The 27,664-nt window shown below is 41.3% G+C and overlaps 1 protein-coding gene across 5 annotated transcripts in view; it reads right to left on the bottom strand.

The window, feature by feature from the left end:
- The window catches only part of drc11 (dynein regulatory complex subunit 11), a 164,865-nt gene that overhangs the window by 62,647 nt on the left and 74,554 nt on the right, over positions 1-27,664 (bottom strand). For all 5 annotated transcript variants that reach the window (XR_015757595.1, XM_087988764.1, XM_043693070.2 and 2 more), the window contains exons 9-10: positions 22,432-22,507; positions 12,474-12,580 (exon numbers count right to left, since the gene is read on the bottom strand). Coding sequence is in view for 4 of the 5 variants with exons in the window: in XM_087988764.1 (XP_087844890.1) it covers positions 12,474-12,580; positions 22,432-22,507 (183 nt within the window). In the remaining variant the exon portion in view is untranslated. The remainder of the gene's footprint in view (positions 1-12,473; positions 12,581-22,431; positions 22,508-27,664) is intronic.

Raw genomic sequence — 27,664 nt, 5'->3', positions numbered from 1 at the left:
CTCTTACATCAAACCTATGCTGTCTAGGTTTGGACTCCCCCATCCCAAGGAAAAGACTTTGCTATTACCCATGCTCGTCATGATTTTATACACCTCTATAAGGTTGCCCCTCAACCTCTGAAGCTCCAAGGTAAATAACCCCAGCCTTTTCAGCTTTTCCCTATAGCTCAAACCCTCCGACCTTTGCAAATTCCTCGCAAATCTTTTCTGAACCCTTTCAAGTTTCACAACATCCTTCCTATAGAAGGGAGACCAGAATTGCATGCAGTATTCCAATAGTAGCCTAACCAATCCTGTACAGCTGCAACATGGCCTTCCAACTCCTATACTCAATACTCTGACCAATAAATACAACCATACCAAACGCCTTCTTCACTATCCTACCTACTTGTGACCCCAATTTCAAGGAATTATTAACCTGCCCTACAAGGTCCCTTCGTTCAGCAATACTCCCTAGAACCTTACCACTTCGTGTATAAGTCCTACCCTGATTTACCTTTCCAAAATGTAGCACCTCCCATTCATCTAAATTAAACTCCATCGCCATTCCTCGGCCCATTGGCCCATCTGATCAAGATTCCATTGTATTCTGAGGTAACCTTGTTCATTGTCGGTAAACAATAGATGGAGATGGAGCCCAGAAGGAGAGAACAGCAACTGGGCAGACAAAGCGATGGGTAATGGTGATCCAGGGAGAATGAGAAGTTACTAATGGTGACCATTAGTGAGTGAAAATGGGTTGGATGTGATGAGAGCAGCCCATGTGATAATAAGGCCTGGTAGGTGCGGGTGAAGGAAGGACATGGGAGGAGGTGTTCAGGTACTAAAAATATTGAATCGATACTGAGTCCTGAAGGCTGCCGTGTCCTCAAGTGGAAAATGAGGTGCTGTTCTTCCAACTCGCACTGAGCCTCACTGGAGCACTGCAGCAAGCCTGAGACAGGGATGTTGGCCAGGGAACAAGATGGCATGTTGAAGCGTCACTCTCTAAGGACAGAATGTGGGTGTTCCTAAAAGCAGTTGTCCGGTCTACACTTTGTCTCCCCAATGTAGAGCAGATCACATTGTGAGCTTTACCTGTAAGGTGTGTCTCGGGCCTTGGGTAGTGAGGAGAGAGGAGGTAAACAGGCAGGTGTTATACCTTCCACAATAGCATGGAAAGGTGCCTTGGGGGCTGTGGGGAGGTGTTGGGAGTGGAGAAGGAATGAACCAGGGTGTCCTAGAGGTGACGGCCCCTGTGAAATACTGACAAGCGAGGGGAGGGGAAAATGTGTCCGCTGATCACATTCTGCTGGAGTTGGCAGAAATACAGCTAATGATCCTTTGGGTGTAAGTGTTGTTGGAGTGGTTACTGAGGACAAGGGTAATCCTCTCTGAGGGAAGGGAAGTGCAGGAAATGGTTGGACACCACTAAGGGCCCCCTGCAGAAGATGGAGTCATCAAAACTGATGGCACTCCTTGTGAGCAGAGATATGAATTATGCAACTTGATTCTGCTTCCTGCATGCCACAATAAATTCTGGACTTTATAGGGAGAAGAAAGAGGGGAGCGTTATTAATTTTGAAAGGAACCTATTTTAGATGCTTCCAAGTGTTCAAGTTCAGTCTGGAGAATAAAGTAGTTAAAATGCTCTTACCAAGTTTAAGTGAAGATTTTTGCAATTTAACAATCTGTTAGGCTGCAGTATATCTAAAACACAGAACCTTACGGATTGGCTGACATAATAAATCCGGGAAAGAATGAAAAACATATTTAACTTTACTAATGCCATTGATGTGTGAGAAAGCAGCTGTGTTTAATCCCATTTTTTATTAAGATTTCTCCCTTATCCTGTGATTTCCTTATCTTTAAAGACTTGTCTAACTCCCTTTTAAAATTATTACTCGATCAGCTTTCACAAACTTTCCAGGAAGATTTTATCCAGATCCTGACAACTTGATGTTTGAAAAGATTTCTCATCACGCCCTGAAATCTTCTGCTGGTAAGTCTGAAACTGTAACCTTTAGTTCTAATTTTAATATTTATGCTTGCAAATTCCCTCATTCTCTTAAAAATCTTTACTGGATTACTTCTTAACCTTGCCCTGTTCTGAGATGAATGGTTCTAACATTTCCAAACCTCTCCTCAGAATTGAAGTCTTTCATCGATCTTTCATTTATTCTTGAAGTGCAGAATCCAAAACTTTCTGCAGTACTCCTCATGAGGCCTAAGCAGTGTTTTCAAAAATTCTGACTTGATATTTTTGCTTCCATATGTTACTCCACTATTTATAAACCCAAGAGGTCAGTGTGTGTATTCAACCACTTATCAAGCAAATGAAGAGAAGGTTGTGTTAAGAGGAAATGGACAGACTTGTTACAAATAAAGAAGGTGTACTAAAATGATTAGCATTAGTCACTTGGACAAGATCTGTATTCTAGATTGCTGAAAGAAGCTAAGGGAGAAATAGGTGAGGTATTGATCAAAATCTTTCAATTATCATTGGGTATATCAGTGGCACTGGAGGACCAGTGGTCGTTATTATATCTCTGTCCAAGAAAGAGACAATTTAGGAAATTACAATAATCTCCCCAGTGTCCAGCATGCATGGGAAATGGGTGGGTGCCGTTACATGAGAAATGTTACAGCAACTGCCACAAGATAAAAGTGCATTTTAAAAACAAGCAGCCAGGACCGCTCATAATCACCATCAATGAGATTTTAATCAAAAGGACAGAGAGAGGGAGAGGCAACCAAACAAATAGTTTCTGGAGTGAGGGAATCTACCCAGTCATGATAAGTTAGCTAGGTGAAAGTGAGGACTGTAGATGCTGGAGATTAGAGTCGAGAGTGTGGTACTGGAAAAGCACAGCAGGTCATGCAGCATCTGAGGAGTAGGAGAATCGACGTTTCGTGCAAAAGCCCTTCCTGTTGAAGGGCTTATGCCCAAAACATCGATCCACCTGCTGTGCTTTTTCCAGCACCACACCCTCGACCCATGATAAGTTAGTTGCTTTGCTTGTAATATCTTCAGGAAAACACAATTCTTATTTTCATTTTTGAATCTTGGACTATTGGCATGTTGGAGAACTACCTCGTGAAGCAGGGAGACACCTTTCTGAATACGGGTTGTCTGAGAGTTCTGGATATCTGGGTACAGTATAATGGGGACATTAATGTGAAGGTGAGTCAGCTGACTGTTGGTGATGAGGAGGTTATTGGAAATTAATTATCAAGAATGAAAGAAACTTTCATTTGGAAAAGTATGCGCTCAACAAGCGTTTTGAACTCTTTTGATGGAGAAACAGAGAAAGGTGATAAAAATAGTTCCGTGAATGTTTGTGTTACACACAAAAACATTTGAAAGGCATTTGAAAGGAAGCTTGCTGAAAAGATTGTAGCCCTTACAATTAAAGGTGACAGAATGTGGCTCAAAAGGCATCAAAGATCATAAGTTTTATAAACAGAGGCACAAAAGCAAGAAAGTTATAAGCACCCTTAATAAACCAAAACCTGAAACTGATGTGTTGGCAGGAATTTTCTGGATTTTAAAGTTTAATGGCATTGGGACTTTTTTGCAGATCCTGAAGAGGCCTTGACTGAAGCAATCATCTGCCCACCTGAAGCAATCATCTTCAGGGCAACTGATTAATAGGCTTCCTCTGCATTTGACATCTAATAAACTGGAATAATGGGAGGCATACCTGTGTCATAGGGATAACTGGTAATGCCAATAGGAGAGGTGATCATCACTCAAACAATGCGAGATCTGGAGCACATCAGAATAGAGGTCTTCCTGACAGGGTGTAGACAGCAAGTTTTAAAAGAAGGGCTATTAGTGCGGAAGAGGTGGGCCTCCACATAAATGTATATGGTTGTAGTTGATCCGTATACAGAAATGGGTGGTTAGGATTGGGAGTCTAATCATGACTTCCAAAAAGAAACTGGATAAGCACCTGATGGGAGAAGGAAAAGGTCAAGTTGAATGGGGCTAGCTGAGCCTCTTTGGCAGAAAGTCAGTCAAAACACCAAATGACTTCCTTCTGTCCTTTAACCATTCTATTAATTTATTGTAAGACTATAAGGCAAAACAGGCATTCCTTGACAGGCTGGATTTGTGAGGGGTGTGAGTGAAGGCAGGGAAAATGTCTCCAATTTGTGCAAAACAGTTTTTTTGGAGATGTTTAATAGTTTCCTTAGAAGAAAACAAGCCAGAATTTTTTTTAAAAATCTAGGTGACACAGTGGCTCATTGGGTAGCACTGTTGCCTCACAGCACCAGGGATCCGGGTTCAATTCTTGCATCATGTGACTGGATGGAGTTTGCACATCCTCCTCATGTCTGCATGGGTTTCCTCTGGGTGCTCCGGTTTCCTCCCACAATCCAAAGATGCGCAGGTCAGGTGAATTGGCCATGCTAAATTTCCCATAGTGTTCAGAGATGTGTAGATTAAGTGTATTAGTCTGGGGTAAATGTAGAGCAGTAGGAGAATTGGTCTGAATGGGGTACTCTTCAGAGGGTCGGTGTGGACTTGTTGAGCAAAAGGGCCTGTTTCCACACTGTAAGGATTCTATATCTAAAATATTCACAAATATTTTAACATAGTAATCAGGTCTTGCAATGTAGATTTTGCCCTCTAATGCCCTGCACTTCTACAGATATATGAATTAGGAGCAGAAGTTGGCTATTCAGCCTTTCAAAGTTGCTCTGCCAGTCAGTAAGACCATGGATAATCTGTTTGTGTTCTGAATTCCACATTCCTATTTATCCTGAGTAATCACTAAGAATTTCTCCACCCTAGCCTCAAAAACAATCAATGACCTTATCTCCACTGCCTTTTGAGACAGACTTCCAAAATTGCACAAACCTCAGAGAGAAAAAAAAAACCCTCATCCTTGTCCTGAAAGGGTGACCCTAATTTTAAAACTGTACCCCCTAGTTTTGAACTCACCCCCATGAATAAACATCATCAAGACCATTAACGTTTGATAAGATTCAGACAAATCACTCTTCACCCTTCTCAACACAAGTAAAAACAAGCCCAGCCTGCCCAATCTTTCCACAGAAGATAATCCACTAATTTCAGTGATCAATCGAGTAAATCTCAACTGAACAGCCTCTGACAAATTGGAAGCATTTTGTCAATGAGGAAACCAAAACTGCTTATAATATTTGACATGCTGTCACACAAATTCCCACCTTTACACTTTATATGCAGATGGTTAGAACTCCACATTTCAAAGTGGTATTTGCAAGGAACAATGTGCTGAATATTATTATAAGTAATTCCTGGCAAGCATAATTCAGCCATGCGCAAGCTCAACTGATAAGCTGAATTGTTTCTTTTCAATTCTGAATAGACTCAGGAGTGTTCAATAAGTGCTTCCAATTCCCAGAATCATGTTTAGTGTTTGAGATGTTCTGAAGTCTGTGAGCACAGGCTGATTGACAATAATCAGTATTCTGCCTGTTGCAAACAGCCAAAGTGACATACTGCTTGCTATGATCAAACAGTCATGAGGACATATTCTGGCATCATACCTGCAATGACATTACTGTTAAGAAGAATAATGTATCCAAATATTGTGTTCTTTCAATTAAACAAAAATTTGGGGTACAACTGTTCTCTGGTGCATTACCCATGGCAATACATCTACTAATCAAGTTGCCTTTTTAAATTTAAATGCAAGTTGGGGAACAATTATTCCCTAATACATTCTCTATGGCAAAGTCTCAATCAAGAAAAATCCTTTTTCTCATTCAGTATAAATTGTTGCCCCTTTAAAATTTTGTATATGTGCATCTATCTTGATTAGTGTAAGATGAAATGCTTGAACAGCATATCTCAATAACACATCTCTCAACACTGATTTTAAATGATTGAATGTGACTATTACAAAATATTCAAAACTGTTTGCTAGGTGCAAATTAAATAGTGATTGAAAATGGGTTTATCTCCCAAAATACGCAATATTAATACTCTACAATTGGAGAGTAACCTGGTTTTAAATTATAGGACACGACTTTTAAAAAATATACAAAACCATTTTCTAGTTTATTAGGGTGCAGTTATAAAAGCCATTGCGTAATAGAACTATCAGCACAGAAGCTCATTCATCATATCTAGCTCATGTCTGAAAGCGCAAGGGGGGGCTCATTGTTGTTCTGGGTGTGCCTCCTAATTCTTTGGGTGGGGTAAGCTCTTAGCATAACGTTTATAAAATTTGTACAACAGTTTGCAGAAACTCAACTTGCATTGAACGTGAGTTCCAATTAAAATTCCACGATCTCCAAATTTTGATTAACTGTGCCAAAGAAAAATAAATCAAGAAAACAATTCAGCTCACATATTTCCTCAACAAATATTTTCTCAAGTTCTCTTTAAAGTGATAGGATTAGGAATTGCCACAAAGTCATTCCTATTTCTATCTATTTAGGAAGCAATTTCAACTTAATCCAAGACTAAGCTAATAGGATTGATACAGCCACCTATTTTACACACCACCCAAACCTGGTGGGCTGTAAAATGGTAAGCAAATCCAAGCCTTTTGGGTGGGTTAGCCTAAAATTTTGGATCAGTATTGTCCTGAAAATATTTATGGGTGTCCTCTCACACTGAGGTCAAGTTTTCAGCTCAATGACTCAGATATTGATATGTTCCACCAGCTACTTTAAAAGAAATCATGCCAGGGTGAATAAATATCAGAATCTTAAAAGCAGTACCGTGTGTAAGAAAACAATGTTGTAAGATCCAGTGACTTCAGATAACTCTGTTAGAATAATGATATGTGCTTAAGATGTCTTTTTTGAATCAAAAAATTAAAATATCTCTAAAACGTGGGAAAAAGAAGCCTTTATCTTGTTATTCCTTGCAGATGGCAGCTGAAAGTAAACAAGATTAGACTTGAAATTTGGCACAGATTTAGAAGCTGTAAATGGTAAATAGAATTGAAGCCACTTCCTGTGGGATTTAAGCTGCGCTACTTATCAATAGATCCAATGTGGCAATCTGTGTTATTAAACAACCATGTCAGGTTTACAATTTGAGGGCTAACAAATTACACTTTTTTACAAATATTTGTGAAAATGAATAAATATTTGTTAGACAATTGAGTTTGGGGCTCAAGAATTTGTGTATACGAGTCAGAAAGGAAGAACTGAAGAGTTTTTAAGAACAGGAGTAAAAGCTATTGGCACAAGCTTTCTCCAGATCATTGTTCAGAAATCATTAATTAATTCAAAAAGAAATTCACAAATTGACTAATTTATTAATTGCGGAAATAATAAGCAAGCTATGACAGTAGCACATTTTATCCAATACTTCATGAGTATGTGCATGATCAGTCTTGCTTTTCTTTCATTTAAAGCATTTCTATACTTTTACCTCCTTTGGACTAAGAACAACTAACATGATAGGAGAAGCCTCATGTATTTATCTTTGAACAAAATCTTTGCGTAGTGCAAGAACATATTTTATTCTTGTATTTGTAGGCCAATATTTTCTCATACCTGGATCACGCTGCACATTGCCATAAACAATATACAACCAATGGAATCTGGACTAGGCCAGATCCCTTCAAAACATTTCAAGAAGGTAGTCCAGACCCTAACTTTTCAAGATGTTTTAAGCAGGTGTAAAGTGGATATTCCAGGAGTGATGCAGCTGGCCCAACCACTTAGTTTTAAACAAAACAGAATTTATTCGCATTACTACCAAATGAATCACAAACAAAAGAGAACATAGAATAAGTTAACTATTTAAAACTCTTTCGTAACTTAATGACACTGCTGCAAATACTTGCAACAGCCTCATAAAGACCCCTTTGGCAAAGAAAGGTAAAATCAAACACAGGTTATTACAGGAGAGATGTTAGACAGAGGGAGAACTAGCATGGAGCTGTTTCTTTCACCAGCAGCCTCAAAAACTGACTGCTTGCTAAAACCAAACCATAACAAATAGAGAAAAGCTGAGCTGGTAGATCTGGTCACTACCCTTTCATTGTACAAGTATTTTAAAAAATAAAACACTTAAAAACTTCTTCAAGTAGATAAACCCAGACATTTCAGAACCTGTGTTTACGTTAAAGCCACAGCATCGTAGTTCCAAATACTGATCCTTACTCTAAGTTCTTCACTCTTATTCCTGACACTCCTTGCACTGAAGCAGACACACTTTAGCCCATCCTTTTGTTTTATCAACTGTGTATCCTTCCTAATAGGCTCTCTGCATTCTATTTCTGCCCGATCCTCTGATAACTACCCTCTCCTCTGATCTGTAGCTCTGGTTCCCATTCCCTGCCAAACTAATTTAAACCCTCCCAAAGTGCTTTAGCAAATCTTCTGCCCAGGACATTGGTGCCCCTCTATATTAAGTGTAACCTGTCTAACTTGTAACTAGTGGTGTGCCACAGGGATTCATGCTGGGGCCACAATTGCTTACAATATATATTAGTGACTCTGAAAAGGAATGTGAATGCACAGAAGCCTAGATGACGGATGACACAAAAATAGGTGGGAAGGATGGCAGAAAGAGTCTGCAGAGAGACACAGACAGGTTGGAGAGTCTGCAAAAGCTTGGCAGATGGAAAATAATTTGGAAACATATGAAGTTATGCACTTTGGCAGGAATAGAGGAACTGAATATTATTTAAATGGAGAAAGACTGCAGAATGCTACAGAACAGAAGAATTTAGGACTCTTTGCCATGAATCACAAAAAGGCTAGCATCCACGTTCAGCAGGTAATAGGGAAGGCAAATGGAATGTTGGCCTTTATTTCAAAGGGAATAGATTTTAAAATTAGGGAGGTTTTGCTAAAACTATACAAGGCATTATTCAGACCACAAGTGACAGCTTTGAGTCCCTTCTCTAGGGAATGATATTCTGGCATGAGAGGCAGTCCAGTGAAGTTTCACTAAGCTAATACCAGGAATGGAGGAACTGTCTTATGGGAAGAGGTTGAGTAGATAGGGCTTATTCATTGGAATGTAAAGAATTTGAGGTCACCTTACTGAACCATACAAGATTCTTAGAGGACTTGACAGGGTAGATGCAGAACAGTTCATTCCCCTTGTGAGAGAGTCTAGAACTGGAGACGGCATAATCTCAAACTAAGGGGTCACACATTTAACAGAGATGAGGACAAATTTCTTTCTTAGAAGGTTGTAAATCCTCTGGAATTCTTGACTGCAGAAGGTGGTTGAGGCTTGGGTCATTAAGTATTTTCAAGGCTGAGTCAGACAGATTCTTAATCAGTCAGGGAATCAAGGGTTTTGCGAAAAAGGCATGAAACTGAACAAGACTATTGCTATTATAAAAAGACCACTGAATCTTCAAGTTGACACCTTCATAAACACCACATCCATCCATTTCTTGAATGAGAAGTTGGTGAATGACCACACCATGATGTTCCTGCACAGCACCCTGGAAGTTGCTATGATTCATGTAACACTGAGGATTTTAAGAGAACAGTTCAGTGGAACATTTGAGAGAGATAGGAGGTACACTGAATGATTCTTATAAAGACCACATTTTGTTAATTTGCTTTACTTTTAGATTATGGACCAAAATGGGAAAAGGAAACAAATTTAAACCAAACAGAGTATGGAAGGCGATGTTGCAGCTTTAAAATAAGCTAAGGGAACTCATTGTGAATTGCAACAACACTGCTGCTCTGTTGAAGCAGTTGGGGAGGATTGCTGAACTAATTAGTGATAATGATGTGTGTTCAAGGCAGCTTTGCCAAGAGTCAGGCTGTTGATTGGTTTTTCAATCAGGACCAGCTGTGTGAGCCAGGAATGTTCTGCGTGACAACAACGCTTTGATTGGCTCCTGGGCAAATGGACAACCTGCACGTGATCAATACAGAAGCAAAGACTTCAGAATATAAAAAAGGTGGCATTCTTTATCTCTGCAGAGAAGTAACAAAGAATTGGAAGATAGCTGGCTACTCTCGCTCACCATATAAAAGATGCCGCCTCTAATCAGTGAATGAGAGATTGGACATTTAATGTGCCAGCTGCATTATATCTTCAGTGAAGAACCGAGTAGATTTGGGATGAAATTGATAGGAGATCAGAAGGACACAGATGAAGCAATCCTGTGTACTGATGCTATTTAACTGTGTTCCCCAAATATTTTTTTCTCTCCACCCATAACATTGATGTTTTAATTTGTCAATGTTTGCACATTTATGTAGGGGTTTAAGAAGGAGTAGAATTTAAGTTAGAAAGTTATAAGTTGATAATTCTTATTTTGTTTGCCTGTAATTAAAATGTATTTAATTGTAATAAATAATAGCCTGTTGTTAAGTATAGAACTCTGGTCCAAGTTTTCCATGAACCTGAGTTCATCACACAGGAGCATTGAGAACTTTGAGTAATTTGATTAAATCTTTAAGTTTTGTGAAGGTCCTGGGAGTACTGGTGCTTCATTATCAGTGTGCTGTCCCAACCCATAGTTGTTCCAAGAATCTGTGATTTTTGTGGCCTATCAATGGCCTTTGGACTGAGGCTGCATTGTGCTTTACAGGCTTAGACGTGAACATTTGTTGATCAGGATAGCAGCAGAAAGCAGTTCTCTCTCTCTCTCAGTCACTAAAAGACAAATCTTAAAGCAAAACTAGCTAAAAGCTCTCTCAGTGAAGTAGTTTGAAAGCCTGAAAAAGTTTCAAACATCAGGACCGAACTGTTTCCCACGTGAATCTGAAATCTAACCTGAAGGTCTGTTACTGTCACGAATTTGATTTTATAAACAGGGAGCCTAAAGCCTAAAGTTAACTCATGCCACCTTCTGAATTCATACCTTTATCAAAAGGGATCTTTTTACTCTTTTGGCCAATTTCTTTTCAAATATGTAAGGTCTCTGCAGATGGTATTGCATTGTTTTGTCTTTGCATGATTATGTACATATGGGATTAATGGGAAATAGTTGAATTCTGAATAGTGGTTTAGTTCTCATTTTCTTTTGTTTTGCCACTTTCATAAATAATAAGTCTTGCTTGTAATGGCAGTTATTCAAATTTATTAGAGAAGCCTGATGGACATTGTATAACGCTGTAGAAAACAAAAGAAAGACAAATTTAACATTTCAGCGCAACAACATTCTGTTGAAACTGTACAAAATGATATTTGGGCCACAGACAGAGTATTGTGTCCAGCTCTGGAATCCACACTATAGGAGAAATGTGATTATATTTGAGAGGATGCAGAGGAGGTTTCTCAGGATGTTGCTTGGGCTGAGAGTTTTAGTTGTTAAGAGAGATTGGCTGAACTGGAGCTATTTTCCTTGGAGCAGAGAAGACTGAGGGAAGGACATGATTGAGACATATAAAATTATGATGGTACACACAGGATAGACAGGAAGGAAATGTTTCCCCTTTGTGGAGGGATCAATGACCAGGGGTCATAGATTTAAGATAAGGGGCAAGAGGTTTCGAGGGAAGGTGAGGAAAATCTTTTTCACTCAGAGGCTGGTGGGATTCCGGAACTTACTGCCTGTAAAACTGGTAGAGGCAAATACCTACAAAATATTTAAGAGATATTTAGACAAAAGTGTCTGAATGGGTATATGAATCAGAAGGGTTTAGAAGGACATGGACTAAACGCTGACAAATGGGACTAAGTCAGAATGGAATGTCTGGTCAGCATGGAAGAGTTGGACCAAAGAGTCTGCTTCTACGCTGTATGACTCTTACAATTCTATAACTTTATTTTGGGTGATTTGCTAAACCATTTCATTAAAATTCATGGAGTAGTGAGGCTTGATTGCCAATGTACTCTTCCTATCAGAGTGAAAACAGTACCTTGTGAAGTGCTTCCAGCATTAGTATTGTAGAATGTAATCCTTCTTTACAACGTGAATACAATGAATAGCATAAACTATGTAATCCTCTGGAAAACATTCTTCTAATATCAGCTACCATTTGGATAACTATCACAATATTGATTATTATTGATTGCTGTCTCTTTCTCATGGCAGGAATTCCTTACAGGTGTTGCTTTTGTACCTGCACTGAGATGCATTCCCCCACACAAGGCCGTCCCTGTAATGTGCACTGCTTCTCGGGTCACCAGGCCTGACTCCACCATGCACCTACCACCCTCAGACAGAAACTCCAGCAGTGTCTCCTGACTTGGGTTCGGATGTCAGGAAATTTCTTGACAGCTTTGAGAGGAAAAAAAGCCACGTCAAGATTGGAAAAAAACATGAGGGAATATAGAGTGGATGAAGAGCCAGGGACTGTGTGTCAAAAGTTGGAGATTTTAAAAACTGGATTGTAGGAGGTAGAGATGATTGATGGAGGTTAAGTGCTGAACAGTTTAATAGGAAAGAATGAGGTAGAGTGGAAAACAAAACAGTTGATCTTGATTTATACTGTCGATATAGAGAGGAGGAAATTCTAAGGCCATCTATACACTTTTTCTAGAGTTTGTGACCTTGAGCACCACTGCCACAATTCAAGATTGTTTTGTTTTTGGACTACACCTTCAATACCTGCACCCTGATTTCCTCCTCCACCTCTTTGCGTTTCTCTTCCTTGATGAGTTCAGTAACGTACTTCTGGGAAAAGTTTGTGTCCTCATTTCGGTTCTTCCATGTCACTGCAGCACAAGAAGAGGAAAAGAAGTTGAGACTTTATTGACAGAGCAGATGGTCAACAGTTTAACAAATGCTACTATTGACTCTTGTTTGTTTTCTCCCCCAAGGCAGAAACAGGAAACGAGATAAAAAAAAAGAAAGAGCTCCCATTTTCTGTTAACGCATAGTGTATAGCAAGTTAGATCGAGCATTTACTGCAGCATTGTAGACTGAAGGTGTAAAAGGCTCTGTGTTTAAGGAGGTCTGCATTCACTACAGAGAGAAGGAAAATATCAAAGGCAGATAACTTAGCCTATTCTAGCCCCACCCTGTCTGGTAGTTGATAAGCCAGCAATGTTGGCAGTTGTTTTGCAGCAAGTTCCCTAGTTGGTTCGATATAAGTAATCATAGTCATACAACACGGAAACAGACAACCAGTCCATGCCAAACATAATCCCAAACTAAACTAGTCCCACCTGCCTGCTCGTGGCCCATATACCTTCAAACCTTTCCTATTCAGGTGCTTATCTAAGTGTCTTTTCTTCACATCAATTAATACAATAAAATCTACAGTTAGTTTACCTGAAAGACAGGAATCATAAAATAATGATTTGAGAAGTTAAAAAAGTCTCAATACCATCACAGGACAAATGGAGAGCCAGTCTATTCAAATAAAATCAAATACTATGAATTTTGGTAATCTGAAACAAACACACAGGATGCTGAAGAAACTCAGCAGGTCTGGCAGCATCTGTGGAGAAAACCCAGAGTTAATGTTTCGAGTCCAGTATCCGGAGCTAAAAGGAAATGTAACTCTACAGATACTGCCAAACCTGCTGGGTTTCCTCAGCATTCTATATATTTGAGCCAGTATACACAGCTAGCCAATATCTGTTTCTCAAATGGGTATGGTCAATTTTTTAAAAATGTATACATATGTGTTAAAAAAGTAAAAAAGAATCTAAAATGCAATTAGAATCTTGGTGGGAGAAGTGGAAGTGACACACTGTTTTGCTCCAGATATTTGAAAAATAACATCAGGAAGCAAGTTGAATTAACCCCTTGGTAATTAGGATGTGTGCCATCCATTCACAATGTCATAAGGGTTCCTGCACAATCTTATTATGGTCCTCTCCCACGTTCCTCTGAATAAAAGACAGGATATCAGTTGCAAGAGTATTTACGCTATTCTAGGAAACAGAAATCCTTGACGCATAAGATTTTACTGGCATTTTTATTTCTCAGACCCACCTAAATTACTCTGTCAATAACATTGTCAAGTAGCTGAAAAGAATAGTTAGGAATATGACTTCACTAGAATGAATTGAATTGGATGCCTCAGAAGGCTGAAGAATATAAAGTAATCTGTAGACTAGATCATTTAGTTATGTTTACAAAATCAAGGAAGAGAATATTGTTTTGTTCCAGCAAAGTGGCTGTACTATTTGTAAAATCATCAAATAAACGTCAAGTGAAAATACATGAACTGAACTATAGAGGATCCCTATATACACCTTAGAGTGCAGTAAACTTCCAATGTCTCTGGTGCCTAACTGCAGGTTAAGTTCATCAGTACAGTATTATAGGACACCAGATTATAGTCCAACAGGTTCATCTGAAATCACAAGTTTCCTGACCAACGAGCAGTGCTCCAAGAGCTTGTGATTTCAAATAAACCTGTTGGTCTAGAATCTGGTGACTCCTGAACCATCCACCGCAGTCCAACACTGGCACCTCTACATCATCATTGGTATTACATATGCAAACCAGCATGCTTTTTGAAATGTACAACTGAGATCTCTTGCTTATCTATGATATTGTGGGGATTCATGCAAATTTCCTTGAACACATCAATATACGCCAATGCAAAAGCATGTGAATGAGCTTCCAGTTCATGGCAACCAACAATATCATCTGCCCACCACACGGAAAAGGCCAACTTCACATTCCAGTTTACAGCAAGCCTGATAAAATAAAGACATAAGACTATAAGAAAAGGTATCAGGAGTAAGCAACTTGACCTTCAAGTCTGCTTTGTCATTCAAGGCTTAGCATGGTTCAATGGGGAAATACCTCTCATTCTCCTGAATGCTCAGGACTACAAGCCTGGTCTACCCAATATCTTCTTATGGAATGACTGCCTCATCCCAGAAACCTGACGACTAAACCTGTATTGCCATCCTCTAAGACAAGAGACCAAAACTATACACATACTCAAGATGCAGGGTCATCAAGGCCATACACAATTACAGTGAAACTCCTTCATCTCTATACCCCAATATCTTTGTAGGGAATAACCATGGCATCTATTACCATACTATCTGGCCTTTCCAGTAGTAGAAACTGTCTTTGGTTGTACCCCCTGCAGGACCACAACACTGGTCCTGATGCGTTGGTTGATGACACATGCTGCAGACACACTCATAAACCTGCCATATACCCTCCAACTCTGTTGACTAATTCTTGGCTTATTGCAGTTCGTGACTATCCAATAATCCATACTTTATATGTGCCCCTGGGGGTGAGTTTGCAGATATCTGCTAAAGTTTGTGCCACTGGCTCATTAATTATGTTTAGCCCTTCAACCTCTCCATTTGGTCTGTCACTAATCAACTATACTGGCCACAACTGGAAATAGCATCGGTTGTTAGGAGGGAGCGGTTGGAAAGAATGTCTAAATTGGGTCCATGCTATTTTGCCATGGAACATGCCTCCATTCTTGCTCTCATGAGGTTTGTAAAATTGTGCATAATATGACTATTTATAAAACTCAAGAACCCAAATCCTCTGCTCTGCCTTTGTGAGGGGCAGGTCATGCCTCACAAGCCTTATTGACTTCTTTGAGGACGTGACAAAACACAGCGATAAAGGCAGAGCAGTGGATGTAGTGTATATGCATTTTAGTAAGGTGTTTGATAAGGTTCCCCATGGTCGGCTCATTCAGAAAGGAAGGAGGCATGGGATGCAGGGAGATTTGGTATCTGGATACATATTTAACTGGCCAACGGAAGACAGAGGGTGATAGTAGATGGAAAGTATTCAGCCCGGAACTCAGTGACCAGTGGTGTTCCTTAGAGATCTGTTCTTGGACCTCTGCTCTTCGTGATTTTTATAAATGACTTGGATGAGGAAGTGGAAGGTGGGTTAGTAAGTTTGCCAATGACACGAAGGTTGGTGGAGTGATGGATAGTGTGGAGGGCTGTTGTAGATTGCAACAGGACATTGACAGGATACAGAACTGAGCTGATAAGTGGCAGATGGAGTTCAACTTGGAAAAATGTGAAGTGATTCATTTTGGAAGGTGGAATTTGAATACAGAATGCAAGATTAAAGGCAGGATTCTTGGCAGTGTGGAAGAAAACAGGAATCTTAGGGTCCATGTCCATAGATCTCTCAAAGTCGCTACCCAAGTTGATAGGGTTGTTAAAAAAGCATATGCTGTGTTGGCTTTGCAGGAGGATTGAGTTTAAGAGCTGCAAGGTTTTACTGTACCTTTACAGAGCCTGGTCAGACCACACTTGGAATATTATGTTCCGTTCTCGTTGTCTCATTATAGGAAGAATGTGGAAGCTTTAGAGAGGGTGCAGAGGAGATTTACCAGGATTCTGCCTGGTCTGAAGGGCATGTCTGATGAAGAAATGTTGAGGGAGCTAAGGCTTTTCTCACTGAAGCAAAGAAGGGTGAGAGGTGACTTGATAGAGGTGTACAAGATGATGAGAGGCATAGATAGGGTGAATAGGCAGAGACTTGTTCCCAGGGCAGAAATCGCTATCACAAGAGGGCATCATATTAAGGTGATTGGAGGAAGATTTAGGGGAGATTTCAAAGGCTAGTTCTTTACACAGAGAGTGGTGGGTGCGTGGAATGCATTGCCAACGGTGGTAGTAGAGTCAGATACATTAGAGACATTTAAACAACTCTTTGAAAGACACATGGATGATAGTAAAATGAAGGGTATGTAGGTTAGTTTGATCTTAGAGTAGGATAAAAGGTCAGCACAACATCAAGGACCAAAGGGCCTGTACTGTATTGTACTTTCTATGTTCTACTCTCTCACTATGTAGAGCAAATGGTACGTTAGCCTTCAAAGTGAGAGGATTCAATGCAAGAGCAGGGATGTCTTGCTGCAATTATACAGGACCTTGGTGAGACCATACCTGGTGTATTGTGTTCTACTATGGAGGGAATGCAGCGAAGGGTTAACAGACCAATTCCTAGAATGAAAGAACTAATATATGAAGAGAGGCTGGATCAGTTAGGACTATATTCAGTTTAAAAGAGTTGAAAAGAATGAAAAAGAATCCCACAGAAACCTATAAAATTCTGACAGGACTTGATAGGAAGATATTCTCCCCGACTAGGGAGTCATGAACCAGGAATTACAGTTTAACATGAGGGAAGGCCAGTTAGGACTGAGATGAAGAGAAGTTACTTCACCCAAAGATTGGTGAGCCTGGGGAATTCTCTGCTACAAAACGCAGTTCGGGACAAAACATTGAATGCTTTCATGAAGGAGTTAGATATAGTTCCTAGGGATAAAGAGGTCAAAGGGTATGGGGAGAAAGCAGGAACAGGGCACTGAGTTAGATAATCAGCCAAGACCATATTGAAACATACAGCAAGCTGAATGGCCTACTCCTGCTCCTACTTTCTCTGCATTGCCACATTCAGAAATAATGCACAAACAACTGCGCACTCTTTAGATTTGTGCCAATCTCACCTCTCCTCATCCCTTCTTCCAAAATGCACCATCTCACACCTCATTGCATTAAATTCTGTTCCTCCTTTTTTTCTGTCCATTCTACTCACATACTGCTATTTTATTGTAATTGATTGGCGTCATCCTCAATATGTGTCATACCTGCAAGTTCAATATCATTGCCAAATTTTGAAATTTTGTTCTGTATTTGAGTATCTAAGCAATTAATTTACATCAAAAAGGCAATGTAGCTAGAATTAAAGCTTGGGGAGCACTCCCACTGTCTTCCAGTGTGAAGAATGACTGTACTTTTCCTCTTTTCTGTTCTTCAACCCATATTGTTGTCCTCTCAAATTCTCAAAGTTACCCAACATTTCAGGTGTAATTTGCTCAAAATTTTATATTTTAAATTTCCTTCTTTACTTGCATCAAGTCTATTGTATGTACTACTCAAGCCCTTGCAAGAAACTTGTAACCACACTTCAACTCCAACATTGTTCTTGAGGTGCTGGATATGGCCCTTGGCGATGCACACTCTGAACTCCCTTACACAGTGTCAGCAATAGTCCCTTGACAAACTCCTGTCTTTGAATTTGAGAAACAGGAAGACAAATCTAGACTGACAGTACACTGCAGCACTGAGGAAGCTCTGCATTGTTGGATGTCCTGTCTTTTGATTGAGGAGTTAACCTGACGCTGTCATGTCTTTCAAATCAACATAACATCTTTCAAAGAAAAGCAAGGGAGTTCAACCTGGTATTCTGTCCAATATTTGCCACAATGCCCAAAAAAGAGATTATCCAATCGTTATTAATTGCTGTTTGTGGGAATTACTCATGTGTAAATCAGTTGCTTTTTTATGGTGTAACTGTTCATACATTTCAAAAGTGATTAACTGTTTGGAGACATCTACTGTTTATGAAACCTGCGGTACAATCAGAGGTTTTTGTTTTGCCATCTGTTAAATTTGCTGTTGCTCTGAGATTCTGTATAATTCATCTTTTTACGGCATGGCTGAAACTGCGTTTTGCTTATACAAGCATCTCATTTGTAAACACGCTCTCTGATTTCATTTCACTGTCTTTGGGATAACACATTGGCCTATTTATGCTGCTTTTCATGGGAAAGTCACCCAGTTATAGAAGGGATATTATCAAGCTGGAGAGGGTTCATAAGATATTTACCAGGATGTTGCTGGATATGGAAGGTTTGAGTTATAAAGAAAGGCTTGATAGACTGGGACTTTTTTTCACCAGAGTGTAGGAGGTTGAGAGTTGGCCTTATAGAAGTTTATAAAATAATGAGGGGCATAGATAGGGTTAATGGTAGGTGTCTTTTCCTTAGGATTGGTGATTTTAAGACTGAGATGTGTTGATCAGTACTTTTCATGAAAGTCATAGGTCATGTCTATAGGCCGAACCACTAACTGTGTAAGTCCTGCCCTGGTTAGTCTTACGCAAATGCAACACCTCATATTTATCTAAATTAAACTCCATCTACCATTTTCAGTTCACTGCCCAGTTGATCAAGATCCCAATGTCATTTGGGAAGTCACCAAACAGATTGAAATAATTTGTTAGCAATGTGCAGAGGTGAAGTTGAAGTATTGGAGGCACTGCACAGCCCTCCAAACAACCCATCTTCCAATTTTTCATTTACCAGCCAGACCCCAGGTGGGTGTGTGGAATGCTCTGCCCCAAAAGGCAGTGGAGGCCCAGTCTCTGGATTCGTTTAAGAAAGAGTTGGATAGAGCTCTCAAGGATAGTGGAATCAAGGGTTATGGAGATAAGGCAGGAACAGGACACTGATTGAGGAAGATCAGCCATGAGATCCTCCCACTTCCTCCAAACGAAAGGAGTAGCCATGGGCACCCGCATGGGCCCCAGCTATGCCTGCCTCTTCGTAGGATGTGTGGAACAGTCCATCTTCCGCAACTACACTGGCCCCACCCCCCACCTTTTCCTCCGCTACATCGATGACTGTATCGGCGCCGCCTCGTGCTCCCACGAGGAGATTGAACAGTTCATCCACTTCACCAACACCTTCCACCCCGACCTCAAATTCACCTGGACAGTCTCAGATTCCTCCCTCCCCTTCCTCGACCTTTCTATTTCTATCTCAGGCGACCAAATCAACACGGACATCTACTACAAACCGACCGACTCCCACAGCTACCTGGACTATACCTCCTCCCACCCTGCCCCCTGTAAAAACGCCATCCCATTCTCCCAATTCCTTTGACTCTGCCGCATCTGCTCCCAGGAGGACCAGTTCCAAAAACGCACAACCCAGATGGCCTCCTTCTTCAAGGACCGCAATTTCCCCCCCGACGTGGTCGACGATGCCCTCCACCGCATCTCTTCTACTTCCCGCTCCTCCGCCCTTGAGCCCCGCCCCTCCAACCGCCACCAGGACAGAACTCCACTGGTCCTCACCTACCACCCCACCAATCTCCATGTACAGCGCATCATCTGCCGTCATTTCCGCCACCTCCAAACGGACCCCACTACCAAGGATATATTTCCCTCCCCTCCCCTATCAGCATTCCGTAAAGACCACTCCTTCCGTGACTCCCTCGTCAGATCCACACCCCCCACCAACCCAACCTCCACTCCCGGCACCTTCCCCTGCAACCGCAGGAGGTGCAAGACTTGCGCCCACACCTCCCCCTCACCTCCCTCCAAGGCCCCAAAGGAAACTTCCATATCCGCCACAGATTCACCTGCACCTCCACACACATCATCTATTGCATCCTCTGCACCCAATGTGGCCTCCTCTATACTGGGGAGACAGGCCGGCTACTTGCGGAGCGTGTCAGAGAACACCTCTGGGACACCCGGACCAACCAACCCAACCACCCTGTGGCTCAACATTTCAACTCCCCCTCCCACTCCACCAAGGATATGCAGGTCTTTGGACTCCTCCATCGCCAGACCACAACAAAACGACGGTTGGAGGAAGAGCGCCTCATCTTCCGCCTAGGAACCCTCCAACCACAAGGGATGAACTCGGATTTCACCAGTTTCCTCATTTCCCTTCCCCCCACCTTGTCTCCGTCAAATCCATCGAACTCAGCACCACCTTCCTAACCTGCAATCTTCTTCCTGACCTCTCCGCCCCCACCCCAGTCTGACCTATCACCCTCACCTTGACCTCTTTCCACCTATCACATTTCCGACGCGCCTCCCCCAAGTCCCTCCTCCCTACCTTTTATCTTAGCCTGCTGGACAAACTTTCCTCATTCCTGAAGAAGGGCTTATGCCCGAAACGTCGATTCTCCTGTTCCCTGGATGCTGCCTGACCTGCTGCGCTTTTCCAGCAACACATTTTCAGCTCTGATCTCCAGCATCTGCAGTCCTCACTTTCTCCTCAAAGATTATTACCTGGAGGCTCCCTGCCTTCATTCCTGACGAAGGGCTTTTGTCCAAAACGTTGATTTTCCTGTTCCTCGGATGTTGCCAGACCAGCTGTGCTTTTCCAGCACCACTCTAATGTAGACTCTCATTTCCAGCATCTGCAGTCCTCACTTTTGCCCACCTGATTAAATATCCCTGCCACCAATTTCACCAGCTACAGGAGAGGGCACATCATTCTTTCCCTCATTTCAGGCACTTCTTTCATGAAAATACTGATAACATATTTCAGAAATTATTCCCCCTCTTTACCCTTTAGTCAAATATTATTCCAAACAATATTTGGATAATTTAGGTACGCCACTGTCAACACACTATAATCATAGAATCCTCACAGTGTGGAAACAAGCGATTTGGCCCACTCAGTCCACACTGACCCTCTGATCAGCATTCCACTCTTTGCTGAACACTAGCCCCCACCCTCCTCCAGCCCTTGCTGGTGATTCTCCTCCCATGCAACCACCTTTTCATAAACTCTTAACCCACCATTACTTGCCAATGCTCATTCTTTAACGGTTTATGTGCATTATCGGCTAGGTCAATATTTGTTTCCCATCCCAAACAAGCACGGGGCTGGGGTGGGGTGGTGGTGGGCGGGGGGGTAATTCCAGATATTATTGTGTTTGAGGTCCCACTCTAAGTTTCCTCCCTGGAACTGACCTTTGGAACTCAATAATGACCCTCTTTATATTGTTAATATTAGTGTGTACCACAACTTCTGAAACAACCCATCCTCCCCAGCAGAATATTCTGCATGCTGTCTGTGTTATCCTTTTCCCTGGCAACAAGGAGGCAACACAGTGTGGCCCAGTGGCTCAGTGGTTAGCAATGCTGCCTCACAGTTCCAGGGAGCCTGGGTTGATTCCACCTTCAGGTGACTGTCTGTGTGGAGTTTGCACATTCTCTCCACGTCTCTGTGGGAGTCTTCCGGGTGCTGTGGTTTCCACCCATGGTCCAAAGATGTGCAGGTTCAGTGGATTGGTCATGCTAAATTTCTCACAGTGTCCACGGGTGTGCAGGCTAGGTGGATTGGCCACGTGGAATTCAGGGTTATAGGGATAGGTGGGGGGGTGGATGCTGTTCAGAGGGTCGATGTGAACTTAATTGGGCCAAATGGCCTGCTTTGACGCTGTAGGGATTCTATGAACACATCATACAATGACAGTGGCAGAATTGCCCCAACAATAGAATCTCCTTTGAAAACTGTATGTCTACATTTTGCTGTTCTCTCCTCTCCAGTCCCTTGGGCATTAGTGCTATAGTACTCCTTTAGGCTATCATCACTGTTTGCAGCCTCTAATGCTGAGTGCCTGTTGAACAGTGGTATACACAAGCAAGACTTCTGTACCACCAGCCTTTACTTCCTTCTCTGGATGTCCACCCACCTTTTATTGTAACCCCTCACCATCTCGGAGATACAGTGTGCAATGCAGATAAGTCTCTTGCTCCCTGATGCTCCACAGTTGTCTCTCAAATTTGGAAAAGCCAAACGATCTGGAGTAGCAAATGACACTCCCTGTACACCTGGTCACAAAGACAGGTGAAGATTCCCGATGGTGCAGAATTGCTAATAACAGGTCTCAGGCACACATTTATGGTGTAATAAACAACTATATTCCCAAATAGAACCATGCTTAAACTGGTAACTTTAATAATACCCTTGTTTTTCTTCCATTTTTCAGAAATCCTACTCATAATATCACTATCCAAAACATGTTAGTGACATACTTAAATGTGACTATCAAATCATCACATTCCCCACCTTCGAATGTGTTTTGACCTTCTTTGATTGTGGGGAGGAAATGACTCTCTGCTATTTTCCAACCATCCTCTTCCTCCTATGTGAAAAAAAACATGATTACGTGTTTTTGAATTTTGCCAGGGTCACATTACACAAGTCAAGGCTTATTTTACGTTTTTGATTTTTGATTTCCTGCTTCGGAAGTCTAAAGCAAGCTGTGTCTTTTATTGTTTTGGTTTTCAAAACAGTTCACCATAAAGCTGAAATTGCAATGTTGTAAGATTTCAAGTGGAACATGGAACCAGACTCAATGTGCTGATTGTTCGACAGCTTCAAATAAAATGACCTACATTTTTGTACAACTGAGTGCAAAGTAAAAAAATCTAAAGGAGAAATTTAACTTAACACACTGAAGGATAAAATCCAAAGATTTTATACAGCGTTTTTGCTTGAAACAAACTTTTATTCTGAATGTGCAGAACTTCCTTTGTTTCCAGATTCTTAAGCAAAACAGTGCAATCTTACAGAACCGTGAATTTATTTATCAGTGATTTGATCTCCCATTTGCTATATCAGGGTTGAACAATTATACTGTATAACTCCCATGTATTATTTTGTTGAGGTTTGCAATGCAACCAGAATGGCACCAGAGTTCTGATTTAGATTGTCCAGTTTCTGAACGCAAGACACATCATTTTCACTTGGGGAGTGGAAATTGCAGTTTTTATATCCAAGTCCAAGTGCTGTACAAGTTCAATCAGATACACGTTCTACCAATACAATGTACAAAATATCACTGATGGATTTTAGCCATTTGAGCAAAAAGATCTAAAGCCAGCAGAATTATTTGGAGAGATTGAGCAACATTTTAGATTGGTCTAAGTGTTCCATGGGAGACATCACATGGTCTTTGGGATTGTTAAAAGTGTTGTTGTGTTGTGTCTTACCGACCAGAGGGGCTGCTCTCCCATTAGAGAGAAGCGACTGGTGGTGATTTAACCTAAGTGCCACCACACCTCAGGCGAGGGAAGAGGTGGAGAAGGAGAGACCTTCATAGTAACCTCAAACCAGTGTTGGAAATTGAATGTTAAAAGTAGTCATGATCATACATCAAAAAAGCAAATAGACTCATTGGAAGCTGTCAGGATATTTAAATTCTCAAGTTACTTCATTTCTTTAGAAGTCTGCTGTGACTGTTTTCTATTTCTATAAATGGTTGTTGGCAATGAGTCTAAGAGTTATTATGATAGGTTGTTAGTACAGTAATCCTATCGTTATCATACTAGAGTCAACATTTTTAAAGTTTATTTCTTCTGGATCACAGTGGCAGGCTTTTTATATAGCATGTTTCTGAGCCCGTAGCTCAGTCGATACCTTGGCATGGTTTCCAGAGGAGATGGGCATGGCTTCCACTAACTCATCCACGCACCCACTACCCCAAATTAAAATTAGGATATCGGGGCACTTTGTGCTGTGTCAGATTGGAGACATTGCAAATATTCCCATTTGCATGAAGAAGCAGCTCCATCCAGAGCGAAGAGGTCTATAACAGCAAATGGATGTTATTCGCAGTCTCCAAGCAGTCACAACCAGAACAAGTCCTGAGATGCTTAGATGGCTGTGAGAATAAAAATCCAGAAGCAGAAGGCTATGAACATATCAGAGAGGAAGACATCCTACAAGCCTGTTGAAGGCTTGAGTATAGACACCCAAGTTCATGAATAAGTAAGGTGAGCTGCCAGTTTGTTTATAGGGTCTCCAGGAGACACATTTAAGAAAATAGCACAGAGTGTACAGAAATGTATCCAGAAACTAATTATCCAGAAAGAAAAGGTTTAGAGTGGCTCATCACTGTGATTGGAGTACAGGTAAGGGTGTTGCTAAGAGAAAATGGAAGAGAAAATATCATTCCAATGGCTCTCATTTGTGTCATTTTTTAAAAATAATTGTGTCATAAACTTTTACAATTTGTTTGTAAAAAGTGCATGAACATATCCACAAGAAACTGATCGTCATGGTAAACAAACATAAAAATAAAACTTTGGTCTAAACAAGCCAGTTTCCACAATGGAATCTGACTGCCCAGTGTTACCATCAGCTGGGGACATAACAATGTGCATGCATATGTTACACATGTGCATGGACTGCATATCAGAATCAGTTATGTGGTCACCAGATAACCCTTGTTGCTTAGTTTCTGTTTGCTGCAATGACCTGAATGTAGTTAGCCCAGCGGACAACTGCAGATTAAAGATATCACTACGACCATAATACCTGGCAAGAATCTGCATGATTCCCTAACAATGATCACAATGAGGCTGGATGTTTTAATTCCAATATGGAACAATGGTGATAGTTGACAGCTATAGGGTTTAGAACGTTTAAAAAGAACAAGGAGGGGGGGAAAAAGAGGAGAGGGTGGAGCATTGCTAATCAGAGATGCATCACAGGGACAGAAACGAAGGTTGTTGAGGAAGGCTTGTCTACTGAGTCAGTCTGGGTGGAAGTTAGGAACACCAAGGGAGCAGCCACATCATTGGGAGTTTTCTACAGACCCTCTAATAGCAGTAGAGAGATTGAAGAACTGATAGGCCGGCAGATTATGCAAAAATGTAGCTGTAGCAGGATTGTTTTGATGGGTGACTTCAACTTTCCCAATATCAACTGGAATCTCCTTAGTGCAGGTGATTTGGATGGAGCAGTTTTTGTCAGGTGTGTTCAGGAGGGTTTCCTTACTCAGTATGTAGACAGACCGACGAGGGGAGAGGTCATTTTGGATTTGGTGCCCGGCAATGAGCCAGGATAGGTGTCAGATCTCGCGGTGGGAGAGCACTGGTGACAGTGACCACAATTGCCTCACATTTACCATAGCCTTGGACAGGGAAAGGAGCCGTTACCATGGGAAGATATTTAAGTGGGGAAAAGGAAATTATGATATTATCAGACAGGAGTTGGGAAGTATAGATTGGGAGCAATTGTTGCACAGAAAGGGCACAACAGACTTGTGGAAACTGTTTCAGGAGCAGTTTTTGCTAGTGATGCACGAATTTGTCCCTCTGAAACAGGTAAGAAGGGTTAAGATTAAGGAGCCTTGGATGATGAGAACAGAGGAGCTTTTCATCAAAAGGAAGAAGACAGCTTACGTAAGGTGGAGGAAGCAAGGATCGAGCACAGCTTTAGAGGATTACAGGCTTGTTAGAAAGAAGCTCAGAAATGGGCTGAGGAGAGCCAGGAGGGGGCACGAAAAGGCTTGGCAGGAAGGATTAGGGAGAACCCAAAGGCATTTTACTCATACATGAGATAAGAGAATGATCAGGGAGAAGGTAGGGCTAATCAGGAATAGCGTAGGGAACTTGTGCGTGCAGATAGGGGAAGCCCTAAATGAGTTTTTTGCTTCGGTTTTCACTAAGGAAAGGGACCTTGTTGTGAAAGAGAACTTTGAGGAGCTGGGATACAGCTTGAACAGATCAAGATTGATGATGTACTGGAAATTTTGGCATACATTAAGATTTATAAGTCACCTGGGCCAGACCAGAATTATCCCAGCCTGCGCCGGGAAGCAAGAAAGGAGGTTGCTAAGCCGCTGGCAAAGATCTTTGCTTCCTCACTCTCCATGGGAGTCATACCAGAGGATTGGAAGGAGGCGAATGTTGTTCCTTTCTTCAAGAAAGGTAAGAGGGAAATCCCTGGCAATTACAGACCAGTCAGTCTTACGTCTGTGGTTAGCAAGGTTTTGGAAAGAATTCTGAGGGATAGGATTTATGACTATTTGGAAAAGCATAGCGTGATTAAAGGCAGTCAGCATGGCTTTGTGAAGGGCAGGTCATGCCTAGTTAATCTAATTGAGTTCTTTGCAGAGGTGACAAGACAGGTCAACAAAGGTTGAGCAATGGATGCAGCATTTGATAAGGTTCCCCATAGTAGGTTTAATCATAAAATCAGAAGGTACGGGATACAGGGAGATTTGGCTGTCTGGATTCAGAATTGGTTGGCTGACAGAAGGCAAAGAGTGATTGTAGATGGAAAGTATTCTGCCTGGAGGTCAGTGTTAAGTGGTGTCCTGCAGGGCTCTGTTCTTGGGTCTCTGCTCTTTGTAGCATTTATAAATGACTTGGATGAGGAGGTTGAGGGGTGGATTAGTAAATTTTCAGATGACACAAAGGTTGGAGGTATCATTGACAGTATCGAGGGGTATTGCAGGCTGCAGCGCAACATAGACAGGATTCAGAGCTGGGTTGAGAAATGGCAGATGGAGTTCAACCTGGATAAATGCGAAGTGATACATTTGGAAGGTGGAACTTGAATGCTGAATATAGGATTAAAGACAGGATTCTTGGCAGTGTGGAGGAACAGAGGGATCTGGGTGTGCAAGTACATAAATCCCTCAAAGTTGCCACCCAAGTGGATAGAGTTGTTAAGAAAGCATATGGTGTTTTGGCTTTCATTAACAGGGGGATTGAGTTTAACAGCCGCGAGGTTTTGCTACAGCTCTACAAATCCCTAGTGAGACCACACTTGGAATATTGTGTCCAGTTCTGGTCGCCCTACTATAGGAAAGATGCAGAGGCTTTGGAGAGTGTGCAATGAAGGTTTACCAGAGTGCTGCCTGGACTGGAGGGCTTATCTTATGAAGAGCTCAGACTTTTCTCTCTGGAGACGAGGAAGAGAGGTGACCTGATCGAGGTATACAAGGTAATGAGAGGCATGGCTAGAGTCAATAGCTAGAGACTTTTCCCCAGGGCAGGATTGTATGACACAAGGGGTCATAGTTTTTAAGATATTAGGAGAAAGGTATAGAGGAGACGTCAGCGGTAGGTTCTTTACACAGAGAGTTGTGAATGAATGGAATGCGTTACCAGTGGTTGTGGTGGAAGCAGAGTCATTAGAGACATCTTTTTAATAGGTATTTTTATTGAAAGAAAGAAGATTTTTTTTAAACATTTTTTACAAAATTACAAAGTAATACAAATAAATATAAACACTAATAGACAACTATATATATATCCTACAAACAACCAAAGCATAAAATAAGATATCTTACATTACTAGTACGAAATAACGTAATAATTAAATATGTACGCAAAATGGATTAACATCAAATCATAATAAAACCCGTATTTATATGGGATTCCTCCCCCAGGAGGCCCGGACCAGCCAGAACCACTACCACAGCTAGACAAAAACCCTTGACAATATGGCCAAAATATCTGTGTCTGTATAGTTCAAAAAGGGCTGCCATATTTTATAGAATAAT

The sequence above is a fragment of the Chiloscyllium plagiosum genome, unplaced genomic scaffold (assembly GCF_037043375.1).
Source record: "Chiloscyllium plagiosum isolate Xiang-an unplaced genomic scaffold, Cpla_swu_hap1 HiC_scaffold_7, whole genome shotgun sequence".
NCBI lineage: Eukaryota > Metazoa > Chordata > Chondrichthyes > Orectolobiformes > Hemiscylliidae > Chiloscyllium > Chiloscyllium plagiosum.
This window is presented reverse-complemented; position numbering and strand designations above follow the sequence as displayed.